A 17,509-nucleotide genomic window follows, 5' to 3' on the forward strand; every position below is an offset into this window, starting at 1 on the left:
CGGGTTTATCCTCCTGAACAGCGGGTTCGGGATATTCAGGCTCTGATTCCAATCTTTCAGCCTTTATCCCGGTTCTCGTCAGGTTGACGCTGCGGCTTCTGGGGCTGATGGCCTCCTGCATCCTTCTGGTGCATCACGCCCGGTGACGGATGCGGGCTCTGCAGTGGGACCTGAAGTTTCAGTGGGCCCAGCATCAGGGCAACCTGTCCGACCATGTCCTGATCTCGGAGGGCACTGCGAGACAGCTTCAGTGGTGCCTCACGAACCTTGATTGGGTCAGTGGCAGGTCCCTCTCCTTACCCCAACCGTAGCACGTAGTTGTGACGGATGCGTCCCTCCTAGGTTGTGGAGGCCACATGGGAGAGGCAGAGATCAGAGGCCTCTGGTCTCCGGTGGAGTCCCGGCTCCATATCAACCTTCTGGAGCTGAGGGCGATTTGTCTTGCACTGAAGGCATTCCTCCCCTCTGGCCGGGGGAGCATAGTGCAGGTGTTCATGAACAACACAACTGCCATTTGGTACTCCAACAAACAGGGCGGAGTGGGGTCCTGGACCCTCTGCCAGGAGGCTCTGCGCCTCTGGCAGTGGCTGGAACATCAGGTTCGCTGAACGCCACTGCGGACGAACTCAGCCGGCGGTGCATGATGGATCACGAATGGCGTCTGAACTCGGATGTGGCGCAAGGCCTCTTTCTGCACTGGGGAGAGCCTTGGTTAGATCTATTCGCCACAGAAGAGAACGCGCAATCTCATCAGATCTGCGCGTTGGAATTTCCAAGGCGGCACACGCTCGGAGACGCTTTTCGTCGCGAGTGGAGTTGTGGTCTGTTGTACGCCTTTCCGACTATACCACTTCTGCCCAGAGTGCTGAAGAAGATGAAGGGCTACCGGTCCCAAGTTATCCTTGTGGCTCCGGACTGGGCACGAAGGTATTGGTATTCCAAGCTACTCAGTATGTCAGTCGGTCCCCCGGTTTGTCTGCCTCTTCAGGAGGACCTTCTGGCGCAGCAGCAAGGGACGATCCTCCACCCGAACCTGTCCAGTCTCCACCTACATGCTTGGAGTTTGAGCGGCGACAGTTAAGGCCATTTGTCTTGCCTCCTGAAGTCTGTACTGTGATTCTGGCAGCCAGGCGTCCCTCCACTAAGTCGGTATACGCCTGCAGGTGGAACAGATTTGTGGCATGGTGCACAGCAAAGGCTGTGGATCCTCTCTCTGCCCCTCTTTCTGAGGTTCTTCTCTTCCTTCTTTCTCTTGCCCAGCAGGGCTCTGCTCTGGGCACTCTCAAGGGCTACCTTTCTGCCCTTTCAGCCTTTTTAAGGTTACCTGATCAGCCATCTTTGTTCAAGTCCCCAATTGTAAATAGGTTTTTGAAGGGCATCACACACATGTTCCCCCTTGTTCCATCCGTGATGCCTCAGTGGGACTTGAACCTTGTTCTTACCTATCTGATGTGTGCTCCCTTTGAGCCACTTCGTAACTGTCCTCTTTGCCTTCTTACTCTGAAGACTGCCTTCCTGGTTGCCATCACCTCTGCCAGGAGAGTGAGTGAGCTCCAGGCTCTTTCTTTCAAACCTCCTTTCCTTTCTGTCCATCCGGACAAGGTTGTGTTGCGGACAAGACCCTCTTTCCTGCCCAAGGTTGTCTCAGCCTTCCACATCGGGCAGTCCATCACCTTGCCCACCTTCTTTCCGCCTCCGCATCCCTCAAAGGAGGAAGAGCGGCTCCACCGTCTGGACCCAAAACGTGTGCTCTCGTTTTATCTGGATCACACTCACCAGTTCCGGGTGGATGACCAACTCTTTGTTGGTTACGTGGGCGCTAAGAAGGGAAGGGCGGTACACAAGCGGACCATCTCTCGGTGGGTTGTGTTGTGTATCAAGGCATGCTACTCCTTGGCTAAGAAGGAACCTCCTGTTGGGCTGAGGGCCCATTCCACTCGGGCCACGGCGGCTACTACTGCCCTGGGTCGGGGAGTCCCCTTGCAGTACATTTGTCAGGCAGCTACGTGGGCCTCCCTGCACACGTTCGCAAGACACTACTGCCTGGACAGTCAAGTCCGGAGGGATGGCTTCTTTGGCCGTTCCGTCCTCCAGGACTTTCTGGTGTGATTATTGGTTCGCAGACCCACCACCGGGGTTGGTATTGCTGGGGTATCTATTCTAAGGTGAAGAATCTAATACTAACCTGTTTCTTTCAGATGAACAAGTTACTTACCTTCGGTAACGATATATCTGGAAGAAACAGTAGTTAGTATTAGATACTTTACCGCCCTACCCATCCTCCCCGTTCTGCGAACTGATATCTAGGGTTAAGGTCATCCCCTTTCAGGGCCCTAGTTTCATGGCACCAGTGTTGGTTTTTATCATGGCTCTGCGTTTCTGGCGTGGAAAAGCTGTGTATAAGAACTGACGTCAGCGCCCGAGGGTGGCGTCTAAGTACTCCGGTGATGTCATCCCGGCGCAAACGACGCCGACAACGGCCGCGGTGCCGCAGACGACGCCTACTGACGTGCAGGGGTACTGCTACGCAAAAGTTTCCGGATACAGTCTGACGCCTGGGGCTTTTCTAAGGTAAGGAATCTAATACTAACTACTGTTTCTTCCAGATATATTGTTACCAAAGGTAAGTAACTTATTCATCTAGGCTTGCCACACAACTGTATGGAAGTATTGAGAGAAGCCAAAAGACCAATGACACACTTATGTTATGAAGTCATTTTTACTCAATGTATGCACTGGTGTAAGGAAGAGAACTTGACACTTAACCAAACGGTGCACTCTCATAATTAAATACCTAATGCAAAACAGGCATACAAGCCCATTAAGGTGCACCTAACAGCAATATAAGACGACACAGGGACACTTTACTGAAGAAACTGTTTGCCATACCTGTGTTCAAAAGATTCTTCAAAGGGGCAAAGATAATTGCACCATCAAGAATGGTACCTCCACTTATGTGGAACTTTAACCTGGTGTTAATACATCTAATGAAGGCATCATTCGAACCTGTTCACAGAGCAAGACGGAAATACCTGGCAATGAAAATGTCATTCCTGATTGCCATCACCTCCCTATATATGGTAATTAAACCCAGGCACTCGCAGTACAGGAATCATATCTACAGATATCCAAGAACAGGGTAGTCATAAGAACTAAACCGCACTTAGTTACAAAGGCGGTATGACATTTCCATGTCGACCAACCGATACAACTACCAGCCTTTTTGCGACAACCAAAAACGCAAGCCTAGCGAGCGCTGCACATGCTAGATGCCAGGGAGGTAGGTAGAGTTGTATCACCTGCAGGGCACAAAACATTGTAGGAAGGTATCTCAGTTTGGTATCCGCTGGACCGGCAAACAGAGGTTGACCAGTCACAAAACGATCCATTCCAAGATGGATGGTGTAGACCATGCTACGGTCTAGAGGGGGAAAAGCTGGATATTAAACCATGAACACAGTCTACTAGAAACCGAGGACCACACTTGCCTTCATAGGCAAATAACATATGTATGGCTTCATCGTGACCATCAGTTCACACCCTCAGCAAACACTACTTCATCGACATATTTGCTAATATAGCGAGGCTCAATTGGGACGGAAGGGGGCTGAAACCCTGTTTGCAAACAAACACACGGTTCAGCTTAGCTTAAGTGAAGGCAATAGTTCTATGTTATCTGTGCGCACCTTGTGAGTCCAGCAAACGCTCACGCTGTGTAAAAGAACAATAAGTTCTTCACTTTGTAGCTGTAGATACACATGCTTAAGATACTACTGCCATCTAGTGTTGGGTTTTGGCATTTGTACGAAGAAGTCTCTTGGTTAAGGAGAAGCGATGTGGTGGCTCCTCGTGGTTTGTATTGAATATGGTCACTGAATCCATGTTAGATTAATTATTTTTCTGCCGTTGTGTTTGAAGTGTACCAAGTGGCTCCGACTACTTCGTGTCCTGAATATGTTTTCGGCTCCTCTGGTGGGTTATCTCGCGATCCCATTGTGTCAGTTCTGACATGTAACTCTCCCCGATGCGCAAATAACTATGGCAGCACTGAAGACTGTTGTCGATGCCCCTGAGCATCGAGTGCCTCACATTTCTCTTGAGCCGAGAACCACCTCCAGTTCCTCCTTGCCAGGGGACTCTGCATGGGCGATGGAGCGGACACCTATTCAGAACTGCCTTCGCTGCCTCTTGAAGTAAACATGGACAGAACATCTCAAAGTGCACAATCCGTGCGTGCCCCTCCACAATGACAGCTTCTCGTACCTCAGCTTCTGATGCAAAGACTACTCTGCTATCAAAAGGAACAACTCTGGGCACACTAAATGATGCATCACAAGAAACTACAGACACCCTGGCGAACAAGATCCCGTTGGTGCAGAAGATCAAGAAGAGTCCCCTCTGCCTGGAATTCCAGGTGAACAGCTGCCACCCAATCTGCAGACAGTGGGTCCGACAGCAAGGAAGTGGATGGTGTCAAACTGGCACCAAAGACGGGCCCTCTCATGGATACTACGCCTAGGGTGACCAACTGGCATGGGTGCAAATTCAGGGCGGTGAGTGTAAAAATTCAGGACAAAGGGTCAAAATTCAGGACAAAAATTCAGGACAAAACTTTGGGACAAAAGGTAAGTTTTACAGACACATCAGAGAAGGTTGCGCAATAGTTTATATTTAAGCCCATCCATATCCAAACATATTCAACCATTTGCAAACCTATCCATCTTGTATCCTTCCAGCCATCATATCACTCATCCATCCCTCCATACACCCACCCTTTTACCCTATCCATCAGTACTCATCCATCCACTCTTCCACCCATCCATCCTCTCATCCATCCAGCCTTTTAGCCTTTCATCCTATAAGCCATCCTTTCACTTACTCATCCATCCATCCAGTCACTTATCCTTCCACCCTTTCAGTCATCCATCCGTTCTCCCTCTCTGCATCGACCCTTTCACTTAACCATCCTCCCATCCATCTACTCATCCACTCATGAATCCATCCATTGACCTTATCACTCATCTATCCTTTCTCTCACCCTTCAGTCTTCCATCCATCCTTTTGTTCATCTACCCTCCCTTTCACTCACTCATCCATCCTTACATGCACCCTTTCACTCATCCGTCCTTTCATTCACCCTTTCACTTATCAATCCATCCATCATTTTACTCATCCATCCACCCATTCACTCACCCATCATCCACCCTTTTACTCACACATCATCCATCCTTTCACTCATCCATCCACCCTTTTACCCTTCCATCCACCCTTCCACCCATACATCCATCTATCTATTTACCTTTTCCCTCATTCATCCTTCCACTCACTCATCTATCCTTCCTTTCTCTCATTATCCATCCATTCACCCTCTCATTCATCCATTCACCTTTCACTAATCTATCCAGCCATCCACCCGTCCCTTCACTTACTCACTCATCCCCCTTTTCATATTAATTATTAGCTGAGCCTTTGTCTGCAGAGTTGCAGACAGAAGATGCTCAGCAAGAATGTCACCCTCGCTGTAGTTCCTAATGTAAGGGGTGGGGTGGGGTAGGGTTCACTATGCCCTTGCACATAAGCAATCTACAAAAGTGGTAGTCATGAGTCATGCATGATGCACAGTGCCAGGCCATGAGGTGACTATGACATGGTGTTGTTTCCAGGGCTTGAAGTGGGATGAAAAAACTGGGGGGTCTCTCCAAATGTAATTAAGGGCCTGGCTTAAAACAGCTAAACAAGCAAAAAATCTGGTATTTTGCCTCTTCTGTCATTGTATTCAGATACTTAACACAAGTAACGTTACACCTGCAATGGTTGTTAGTTGCATAAAATAAAAAAACACAGCATTAATGGCTTCCTTGAACATAAAATTAACAAAGCATCCCTTCTAAAATGACGAGACTGTGAAAGAACTCTAGCCCCTTCTTTTTAACTTCTTTCACCAGCTTCTCTTCTTGAACTGGATTCTCAGGTAGCAGCACTGGCATTTTTGCACATTTCTTCTGTCTGACAGAAGAATGCCCTACCCTAGACAGAGGCTGGGGGAGGCCCACCACACGCTTTGTAGCCCAGACTGGCCCATTGTCATTCTGTATGTGGCAATCAGCCGCATACAGAATGACAAAGGGCATGGTGAGGCTGCTCTTGTGCTCCGTGGAGGAGTGCAAGATGGCCCCCTCAGGGAGTTGAGGCTTCATGCAGAGAACAGCAAAAGGGAACAGTGCTGTTCCCTGCAATTGCCAAAATTACGGACAAAAGGGATCCTCTCTGACAACGGACGTGAGGTCCAAATTACGGATGGTCCGTGAAATTTATGGATGGTTGGTCACCCTAACTACGCCCAGGGTTGTGCATATACTATTGCCCTCTGAGGCCCATATTGTCAAGCCCGATGTCGAACCCTGAGCATGGCCCCGGTCGCCTTCTGCTTCTGTCAGCCATGGTAATTCTTTTTGGAGTAGCGCAAGCGCCCTGCCAAGTGAGTCGACCCCCATCAGCCATTGGGCCTGGTCCTGCTCGAATAGCACTGGCCACCTTCGGCCCCATTCAAATTTGACACCGAAGACTCCGTTGTTGCAGGTGCACAAAACCCCATTGATGCTGAAGCCTGCCTTGATGTTTTAAAAGCCCTCTTCGATTCCAAGGGGAGAGCTACCCTTGAGGCAATCTACTCCACTGACTCGTCTGAAACTTCTTCCCCGAAAGATGAACTGTTCTTTCTAGGGGGATGTGTGGGGGTGGGGGGGTCCCTCCCCCGAGCTGGCATTGAAGAAACACAAGGGACATAGCCACCAGTCTTCTTCCTTTGCCACACAGCCCATTTCCACCTCCACCACAACCCACTAGTCCACCGTGCAGGAAGGGTACAATAGAGGTTCCAGCAGGGTTAGTGGCAAAGGCAGCCCCTCTACCCCCCTCCTCCCACCCGAACATACATCCTCTGTTGGTGGAGGATACACAACTTCCTCTCTTGCTGGGAGGAAATCACTTCAAGCAAGTGGGTCCTAGCCAGAGTGCAACACTGCTTTTGAGGGAGACCCTGAATGACTGGGTTTTTGAAGGAAGGACCTTTGAGGGGAAATGCCTATATCTGTCAGAAAAGGAAGAGGGATTTGCTCTCGGAGGATTTTGTAACCATGGAGGGTATTAAGAAATACAAGAGAATGAATGTTTGAAATTATAACAAAGAATTAAACTAAAGGAATGTGTGGAAACATGTCACTATCTGATTGCCCATTTTCACAGTCTATTTTATAGATTTGCATACTCCTTTTATAGATTCACATAGTTGCTCTTTTCTAATTCTCACCATGTTTCTCTCTATCCTCATGAGTTATTGGGAATCTGTGCAGTAGTGGCCTGCAAGGGGGTTGAAGGGCTCAAAAATATTTCCATCATTTGCTGAAATTTAAGCAATTGTCTATGAGATGAATGTGGTACTAAATAAACGGGGATTAAGGTTAATATGTGAAAGTTACCAACACTAGAAAACTGTAGTTACAGTAAGTAACTTCGGGAATTATTTAAAGTTTGGCATACATGGACTCCACAATGAACATGACGGAGATCCCTCTCGCCATATTACAAGTGCCATAGGCTATAATTCACTTTTAGTACAACAGACGGGATATCCGTCATGTTTGTGACGCAGTGTCCCATTCACCAAACTCTAACTAAGGACATTAGTTCTTGTACAATATATGTTATAAATTGGGGACTTCAAGCTTTAATATTAGTACAGTTTTGAGCACCTCGTACCTCACATGGCAAACTTGAGATGTGCGATTAATTGACGTTGTCCTCAACAGAAAAATCCACCAAAGGTTGAGACGAGAGAAATGACACCTTCGTCCTAGTGCAAAAACCAACATTTTGAATGATTGTCATTTGTCTACTGTAGCACTGATTTAGTTGAACATAATTGCACTCCTGTTTTTAGCCCGGTCTTTCTCTTTAGGCAGAATTGAAAAGTGTGATAATGATGTGCACAAATAGGGCACCAAATCCATCTGAGCTCATTCTTCCCTATTTTGTCTGCTACTTTTGAAATTGTCAGGAAAACCCAGAGAAACTGTGACATGGTATTTGTGGTTAAGAATTATGTACTTTACAGATGCATGTTTCCATTTAAAATGCAGCTGATAGCTGCACAGAAATATGTTGTTTTTTCCCTGTCCAGATTGGAATTTTACACCTTTGAATGCTACTAACATGTTTCTAGGTGAATGTCTGATATTGGGATGGAAAGACTATCTTGTGGTAGTTGGTCTTGAAACAGTTCCTAAAATACAATTTTGACAGCGCAACTGTAGCCAGACAATTATGTGTACATGTTTTATTTGGGCAAAAGTTGTGTGATTCTTCAAAAAAGTGCTTGCCTTCCACACATCTGTGATCATTTTGTTTATTTATCCAGCTGCCTGAGGTTAAACTTTCAGGGGTACACACGTTGAATTGTAATGCTATTAAAGTGTATTAGATAACTAGATAATGTATGGTGTTTTTCTCTAGCAGAAACACAGATGTGAGGAGGGTAGTCCTTAACCTTTATGGATGTTTAGATGTGGCTTGACTGTGCATATATCACTTGACCTTTTAACCTACATCAATATTATTCTACAGCTCTTCACTTCCACACGAATACATATCCATTCCCGCACTATTTACTTGTAATGCATCACATTATCATACAACATTCATTTTAAAACCAGACATATTGGCATTGCCAATGTTTGTTACGGTCTGGCTTGGGAGTACACCTGACGTCAGACAAATATATGAGTATCACTAGAGTGGGGCTTTGACTCCACCCACTGTTGGTCCCAGGAGTACACATTTTGGTTGGGCAGAAATGATGTGCTACTAGAAAAAAAAGTACTTGCCCTCCACCCTGCTGTGATCATTTTTTAACCCCTCCCATGCTCATGACGAGCTCAGCTCGTCATGAGCCATGGTGGTCGTGTGCTCATGACGAGCTGAGCTCGCCATAACGGCCACAACGCTCGCACGCTGGGCTAATTCCCCCGCTACGCTGAACGTTCCACAGAAACGGGTGTGGCCTTGACATGAGCACACGGCCACCGTGGCTCATGACGAGCTGAGCTCGTCATGAGCATGGGGGCGTTGTGCGCGCCTCCCAGCACAGCGGGGGAATCAGCCCCGCAGGCAAGGGGTTAATGTATCCAGCTGTCTGAACTTGAATTTTCCAGGGCACACACAATGCATAATGTAATTAAAGTGTGTTAGATAAGTAGATTGTGTTTTTCTCGGGCAGCAGCATAGAAGGGAGAAGGGCAGTCATTAGCCTACATAGATGTTTAGGTCTGTCTGGACAGTGGAACTGTTGCATGACCTCTTAACCTACAAATTCAAATCCATTAACATGTTATTTACTTGTAATGCTTCCTATTACCATACCGCATTCCTCTAAAGGCACACTTATTGGTATTAAACATGCTTGTTTGCTAAGTGGAATGGCGAAATTGCTCTGGATCTCCTACTTTGGTCATGTGTGTGAACTAGGACTAGAATTACGGTCTTTTTGCACCTGGTCCCGCTATGATAACTGAATTATATAATTTTTCTCCAGGGAGACGTATGGATCTGTATGGAGCTGCTGGATACGTCGCTAGACAAATTCTATAAGCTGGTGATTGACAAAGGCATGACGATCCCTGAGGATATCCTTGGAAAGATCGCTGTTTCTGTGAGTAGAATTTTTTTTCTTTCACTGAAAAGGAGAAACTCCCACCAATACCAGTGTAAATGGTTCTTAAGTATATTTTAATTAGTATTTATGTATTTTTAATTAAAATATGAACTTTTAGTTCTGAGATTTTCCTTTGCAAAAAAAATCACATGAAAAATGTTAACGTTCTTCACAATGTAATTATTCAAGGCAAAACAACTTCACAATTCTAAATACTTTTAAACCCTCTTTCTGAGTCCTTGGAGGTATCTATGATCCATTAAGAGGTCCAAATATAGCTCTTCGTGTTGAGCATCTTTTGTTTTTATACATGAGCCCCACACAGGTTGGAATCACATCGGGGTGGCTATTGCTTTTGTCCTGAGGTTTACTTAATCGGAGTCCTTGAATTTGGGTAACAGAAACATATAGCACAACGACTGATCAGTGTGTGATGCCCGCCATGCAACTCAAATAAAGCGAAAAAGTGCTAGTTATTTTCTTTGTGTTCGTATTTTGCAGATTGTCAAAGCATTAGAACATCTACATAGCAAGCTTTCGGTGATCCACAGAGGTATGATTGGGCAAATATAAATATACGTTTGTAGCTCCATTTAAGAAGTGAAACTAAGATATGTAAAAATGTTACTATTAGGACAACTAATAATACGGCAGTAACAGATGGCCGCAGACAGTGATCATGGCTTGAACTCTTTCTGTTACATTCATTTTTAACCTTTTGATGATCCACTGTGTGATGAGTTGAATTTCCCGGGCTTCGTTGTTTTGCTAGAGAAATGTTTGCAGCATTGTTGTTGTACATTTTCAGCTCTCTTTCGCCATCTAGTGTGTGGTTTTGAGTACTGCAGTGTGATGTGTATTTATTTCAGGTGTGCATTGAATTAACCCAGAGTGCTCCAACACACAGACTCACCTCAGATCTTTTGACTAGGGTTCGGTGTATAGATTATGCCCTGGGAGAAAATACAGGATATCAGAAAATTGCACCGAAGCAGTACGATGGCAAACTAATTTCGATGTTGCTTTTTCTAATTCAGTCATCTGACCGAGAGGTCCGGGGTAGGAATCACCTTTTTTAGGTCGAGCCTTGGCAGCGCATGCGCTGATCAGTGGGATATGCTGTATTGGAGTATGGACTTGAAGCCCTGCCCATTATCCGCCCCTATTTGTCATTGGCTTGTGTCATTGCCCTTCGTAAATGCGTGCTTCTGATTCATTAATAGGCTTGTTAATCCTTCCTTAGTACCACCTTGTCTTCATTTGTAACCTTCCATGGGAACTGGCCCTTTTACTTCGGTTGTAATTTTGTAATTTGTAATTTGTGGCGGTATTTGTAGAGCGCAACGGTCGCTCCGAAAGGAGCATCTTAGCCCTGATTTCTTGGTAGGAGATCAAATTACTTTGTAAAAACTAAGATTTAGATGGCTGCCATGGTGTAGTCATCAGGAAGATTGAAGATCCAGGTTTTTAGTAACTTCCTGAACTGGATTTCTTGGGTTTGGGACCTAAGGTTTTTGGGCATAGAGTTCCAGGCTTTAGTGGCCAGATAGTTTAAGGTTTTGCCACCTTTGGTTTTGAGATTAAACCTCGCTGGCAAGATTAGATTGTCATTAGAGGAGCTCAGGGTTCTGCTAGGGTTATAGTGGGGAAAACGCCTGATAAGATATTTCGGGCCTGTGTTATTGAATGCCCGGAAAGCAACAATAAGTTGTTACATGGTACGTCCTATTTAGTCTGTAAGCACTATTTCTTTTCAATGAGTTTCTCCTACTGCTGGCACGACATGCTTTCCTGCAACACTCATTGCTCTATGCACATTTTTACTTTCCAAGTAGTCCGGGACAATGGTGGTCACTTCTTTGAAGTGAAATAGGTCTCGCATTTGCAAGAGTTTGAGCTATTGGCATTGTAAATGACAATGCCTTTTACTTATCTGTTAATTATCAAAACAGATAAACAAAAGGCATTGTCATTAACAATGCCAATAGCTTAAACTCTCAAAAATGCAAGACCCATTGCATTGCAAATGCTTGTTATATTACCTAGATGTCAACCTGAGATTCTCGTTGTCTAACCTTTGGCTCCGGAATTTGTTTGCCAAGAAACATGTTGAAACTAAGATAAGAAAAATAGTGTGCAAAAAATACCATTCTTCAACGGAGAACGCTGGGCTGTTTACACTGTAAAGGCACAGCAGGGCTCCACAGAGTCACTAGAAGGGGCATTTAAAAATGTGTATAATGAGGATGCAGTTATGGAACTATCGTCACCGTAGACCGGATCAAGAGCATCAGAACCAGTACGATTGCCAGGGTGAGGGATCTGACCTTGGAGAATATGTTTCCCAAGAATAAGTTCAGAAGTCTGCAACACTTGGGATAGGCACTGAACCTAAGACACAAACATCAGGCAAAGAGTCTCTGGTTAAGGATACAGATACTGCCAATATAGAGCTCTATGGCTTTAAAACAAACAGAAGACCAACTTTGAGAGACTCAGACTAGATATAAATTTTAGCTACAAGGCCAGGGTCGCCCTTGAAAAGAGGGTCACATCACTTTGTAGATAAATGCAAAGATGGTTGACTTCATGCTGATCTTCAACATCAAGCTGAAGTCTGAAAAAATTCACATGTCCTTTGATGCATGCCTAAAACCAAAACAAATACTTTAAAAATGAATACATTGTAGGCCTCTGAATTGAACACTCAATAGCAGGAGGGTGCAGGGCTGTGATTCCAGAATAACACAAGTTGAAAAACCAATTGTTAATGGTAAGTACAGTTTTTCATATACCTGCATGGTTATTTCATTCTCTGTTGGAGCTGCAGTCCCTCTCCGTCAATCAATCAATCAATTATTTGTAAAGCGCACTACATACCTGCAAGGGTCTCAAGGCGCTGGGGGGTGAGGGGGCGCTACTCATCGAACAGCCAGGTCTTGAGTATCCTCCTGAAGGTCAGCAGGTCTTGGGTCTGCCATAGGCTCAGTGGGAGGGTGTTCCATGTCTTGGCGGCGAGATAGGAGAAGGATCTCCCACCGGTGGTTGTTCTTTGGATGCGTGGGACGGTGGCGAGTGAGAGGTCGGCAGAGCGTAGCTGGTGGTTAGGGATGTAGAAGGGGAGCCGTCTGTTGAGGTAAGCTGGGCCAGTCTTGTGGAGTGCCTTGTGTGCGTGGGTGTGGAGCTTAAAAGATATCCTCTTGTTGACGGGCAGCCATTGTAGGTTTCTCAGGTGGGGGGTGATGTGGCCGTGGCGTGGTACCTCGAGGATCAGTCGCGCCGAGGTGCTTTGGATGCGTTTTAGTCGTTTGACGAGCTTGGTCGGGGCTCCCGCGTAGAGGGCGTTTCCTTAGTCGAGTCTGCTGCTGACGAGGGCCTGGGTGACTGTCTTTCTTGTATCTGTCGGGATCCATCTGTAGAGGAGGGTGTTGAAGCAGGAGGAGACGGTGTTGACTTGCTTTGGTCATTGAGAGCGTTGAATCGAGGATAATTCCCAGGTTGGTTGCGTGGTCAGTTGGTGTCGGGGCTGCCCCAGTGCCGTTGGCCACCAGGAGTCGTCCCAGGCTGAGGGTTTGGAGCCGAGGATGAGGACCTCCGTCTTGTCCGAGTTCAGCTTCAGACGGCTGGTCTACATCCAGTCGGCGACGGCCTTCATTCCTTCGTGGAGGTTAGCTTTGGCGGTGATGGGGTCCTTGGTGAGGGAGAGGATCAGCTGAGTGTCGTCGGCGTAGGAGATTATGTTGGGGTCGTGCTGTCAGGCTACATGTGCGAGGGGGCCATGTAAATGTTGAACAGCGGAGGGCTGAGGGAGGATCCTTGTGGTTCGCCGCAGATGATCTCGGAGGCTTTGGAACAGAATGGGGGAGGCGGACGCTCTGGGTTCTGCCGGAGAAAAATGAAGTGTTCCAATCCAGAGCCTTGTCTCGGATCCCTGCAGCGTGGAGGCGTGCGCCAAATTGTGCAGTGGCAGACGGTGTCGAAAGCGGCAGAGAGGTCTAGGAGGATGAGTGCTGCAGTCTCGCCGTTGTCCAGCAGGGTCCTGATGTCGTCGGTGGCGGCAATGCGGGCAGTCTCAGTGCCCTGGTTGCTGCAGAACCCTTACTGGGAAGGGTCCAGGATTCTATTTTCTTCGAGGTATCGGGTTAGCTGTCTGTTGATGGTTTTCTCGATGACTTTGGCTGGGAAGGGGAGCAGAGAGATGGGCAGGAAGTTCTTGAGGTCTCATGGGTCTGCCTTACGTATTTTGAGTAGGGCGTTGATCTAGGCGTGTTTCCAGATCTCTGGGAAGGTCGCTGTCTCGAGGGAGAGATTGATGACGTTCTGGAAGGCGAAGTGGATGCAGCGGTGGTTGGTCCAGAGGAGTTCGGTGGTGTGGCTGAGGAAGACGTGCAGACTTGAGGAGAAGACGGGGTCGAGCGTGTGGCCGGTGGAGTGGGTGGGCGTTGTGACGAGTTGCTTCAGTCCGAGGTTGGCGAGGTTATCGATCAGGGTTGTGGAGTTGTTGTTCTCAAGGGGAAAGTTCAGGTCTCCGAGGAGGATGTAGTTGCTGGAGGTCAGGGCGTGTGTGCTGATCAAGTCGGCGATGGAGTCGCTGAACTGGGGGCGGGGTCCGGGGGGTCAGTAGACGAGGGTGCCTCTGAGGGTGGAGTTAGGGTCTGTGTGGATCTGGAAATGCATGTGTTCAGCGGTGCTGAGCGCGTCATCGGTGCTAGTCGAGACCCTGATGCTGTTCTTGTGGACAATGTTGATTCCTCCTCCACCTCTGTTGGTGCGGTCTCTGCTGGTGATCTTGTAGTTGTCTGGGATGGCTATGGCAATGTCGTGTGCGGAGGAGTCGTTAAACCAGGACTTTGTCAGGAAGGCTACGTCCGGGGATGTTGTGTCGAGCAGGTCGCAGAGCTTGATGGCATGCTTGCGTGCGGAGCGGTGTACAGTAGTATGCATCGGAGGTGGTTGGGGTCTTTCTTGGCTGGTGGTTAATCGGCTCTGAGGCTGGTGTAGCTGCTGTTTCGGGGCGGCCTTGAAGCAGGTGTGGCTCAGCCGGTGTTGAGCGCGTGCAGAGTGCTGGCATCGTAGTGGCGGCGGTCGTCGTGGCGGGTGCTGGGACCAGGGGTTCTGGCGCTGGGCACGGGCTTGACTTAGGTGCGCCTTCGGCGCGCCAGTGGTGTGGCCACGCAGCGGCAGGCATATATGGGGAGGTGGGAGTGAGGAGCAGCTGGGAGGCGGGGGCAGCGAATGGGCAGTGGGCAGTCAGGGGGGCCGGGCCGCTAAGGACGCAGCGGCGAGGGCGGTGAGGAACAAAGAAGGTAACAGAAGGAAAAAGGAGCACAGAACGAGGGAAAATCGAGTGGCACAGAGGGCAGAAGGGCACAAGAAACAAGTGGAACAGAAGGCAGAAGGGCACAAAAAACGATGGAAAAAGAGTGTCACAGAGGGCAGAAGGGCACAAAAAAACGAGTGGAACAGAAGGCAAAAAAGGCACAAAACGAGGGAAAAACAAGTTGGCACAGAAGGCAAAAAGGGCACAGAAATACCGGAAAAACAAGTGGCACAGAGGCAAAGTACAGAAATACAGGGGCAGCTAAGAACAGAAAGCAGAATGGGCAGAGAGGCAAAGGGGCAGCGAGGGGTACAGAAGGAAAGACCGGGCAGAGAGAGCACAGGGACAGCGAGGGGAACAGAGGGAAGAAAAAGGGGCACGGACCACATACAGGCAGCGGGGGAAGACAGACAACAGCAGTCACAGACACAAAAATTAAAATACAGGCAATACAATAAAAGTAATAAAGCGAAGGATGAACATACCTACCTACGGCCTACCACTGGCCACCAGGGATGAGGCGCTGGTGGTAGCTTGTGGGTGGTGGAGGGCCTGGAACATCCTCAGCAGCTGGGGCAGGGGGACACAGGCGGTGCTTTGCGGAGGGGGAGTGACCTACCTGGTATGGTCAAGGGTCACTCTCCTCACCGCGCAGCGGCCGGCCTATATGGGGAGGTGGAAGGGAGGAGCAGCTGAGAGGCGGGAGGCGGGGCAGCGAATGGGCAGTGGGCAGTCAGGGGGCGGGCCGCAGGGGCGAGGGTGGTTAGGGACAACGAAGGTAACAGAAGGCAAAAGGGGCACAGAAACGAGGGAAAAAGGAATGGCACAGAGGGCAGAAGGGCACCAAAAAACGAGTGGAACAGAGGGCAGAAGGGCACAAAAACAAGTGGAACAGAAGGCAGAAGGGCACAAGAACGAGTGGAACAGAAGGCAGAAGGGCACAAGAACGAGTGGAACAGAAGGCAAAAGAGGCACAAAAACGAGGGAAAAACGATTGGTACAGAAGGCAAAAAGGGCAGAATACCGAAATACAGGGGCAGCTAAGAACAGAAGGCAGAACGGGTAGAGAGGCACGGGGGCAGCAAGGGGTACAGAAGAAAAGAACGGGTAGAGAGGCACGGGGCAGCGAGGGGTACAGAGGGAAGAAAAAGGGGCACGGACCACATACAGGCAGCGGGGGAAGATAGACAACAGCAGTCACAGACACAAAAATTAAAATACAGGCGATACAATAAAAGTAATAAAGCGGAGGATGAACCTACCTACCTATGGCCTACCACTGGCCTACCACTGGCCACCAGGGATGAGGCGCTGGTGGTAGCTTGCGGGTGGTGGAGGGCCTGGAACGTCCTCAGCAGCGGCAGCTGGGGCAGGGGGACACAGGCGCTGCTTTGCGGAGGGGGATAGACCTACCTAGTAGGGTCAAGGGTCGCTCTCCTCACCGTGCAGCGGCTGGCCTATATGGGGAGGTGGAAGGGAGGAGCAGCTGAGAGGCGGGAGGCGGGGCAGCGAATGGGCAGTGGGCAGTCAGGGGGCAGGGGCGAGGGTGGTTAGGGACAACGAAGGTAACAGAAGGCAAAAGGGGCACAGAAACGAGGGAAAAATGAGTGGCACAGAGGGCAGAAGGGCACCAAAAACGAGTGGAACAGAGGGCAGAAGGGCACAAAAACGAGTGGAACAGAAGGCAGAAGGGCACGAAAAACGAGGGGAAAACGAGTAGCACAGAGGGCAGAAGGGCACAAAAAAGGAGTGGAACAGAAGACAAAAGGGGCACAAAAACAAGGGAAAAACGAGTGGCATGGAGGGCAGAAGGGCACAAAAAAACCAGTAGAACAGGGGGCAGAAGGGCACAAGAACGAGTGGAACAGAAGGCAGAAGGGCACAAAAAACGAGTGGAACTGAAGGCAAAAGAGGCACAAAAACGAGGGAAAAACGAGTGGTACAGAAGGCAAAAAGCGCAGAATACAGAAATACAGGGGCAGCTAAGAACAGAAGGCAGAACTGGTAGAGAGGCACGGGGGCAGCGAGGGGTACAGAAGAAAAGAACGGGTAGAGAGGCACGGGGCAGCGAGGGGTACAGAAGAAAAGAGCGGGCAGAGAGAGCTCGGGGACAGCGAGGGGAACAGAGGGAAGAAAAAGGGGCACGGACCATGTACAGGCAGCGGGGGAAGACAGACAACAGCAGTCACAGACACAACAATGAAAATACAGGCAATACAATAAAAGCAATAAAGTGGAGGATAAACAAACCTACCTACGACCTACCACTGGCCACCAGGGATATGAGGCGCAGGTCTTAGCCTGTGGGTGGGGGAGGGCCTCGAACGTCCTCAGCAGCGGCAGCTGTGGCAGGGGAAACAGGTAGTGCTGTGCGGAGGGGAAACGACCTACCTGGTAGGATCAAAGGTCGCTCTCCGTGCACAACGTTTATTTTTATACCTTTGTTCTGGTTTGGCATCAAAAAGAAATTGGTGTTTCCT

At 48.6% G+C, this 17,509-nt stretch overlaps 1 protein-coding gene across 1 annotated transcript in view; it reads left to right on the forward strand.

Annotated features, from left to right (window-relative positions):
- MAP2K6 (mitogen-activated protein kinase kinase 6) overlaps positions 1-17,509 on the forward strand; it is a 435,425-nt gene that overhangs the window by 309,631 nt on the left and 108,285 nt on the right. The window contains exons 6-7 of the mRNA XM_086930973.1: positions 9,590-9,706; positions 10,211-10,262. Of these exons, the coding sequence (XP_086787099.1) occupies positions 9,590-9,706; positions 10,211-10,262 (169 nt within the window). The remainder of the gene's footprint in view (positions 1-9,589; positions 9,707-10,210; positions 10,263-17,509) is intronic.

This window comes from Lissotriton vulgaris, chromosome 7, assembly GCF_964263255.1.
Source record: "Lissotriton vulgaris chromosome 7, aLisVul1.2, whole genome shotgun sequence".
Classification (NCBI taxonomy): Eukaryota; Metazoa; Chordata; class Amphibia; order Caudata; family Salamandridae; genus Lissotriton; species Lissotriton vulgaris.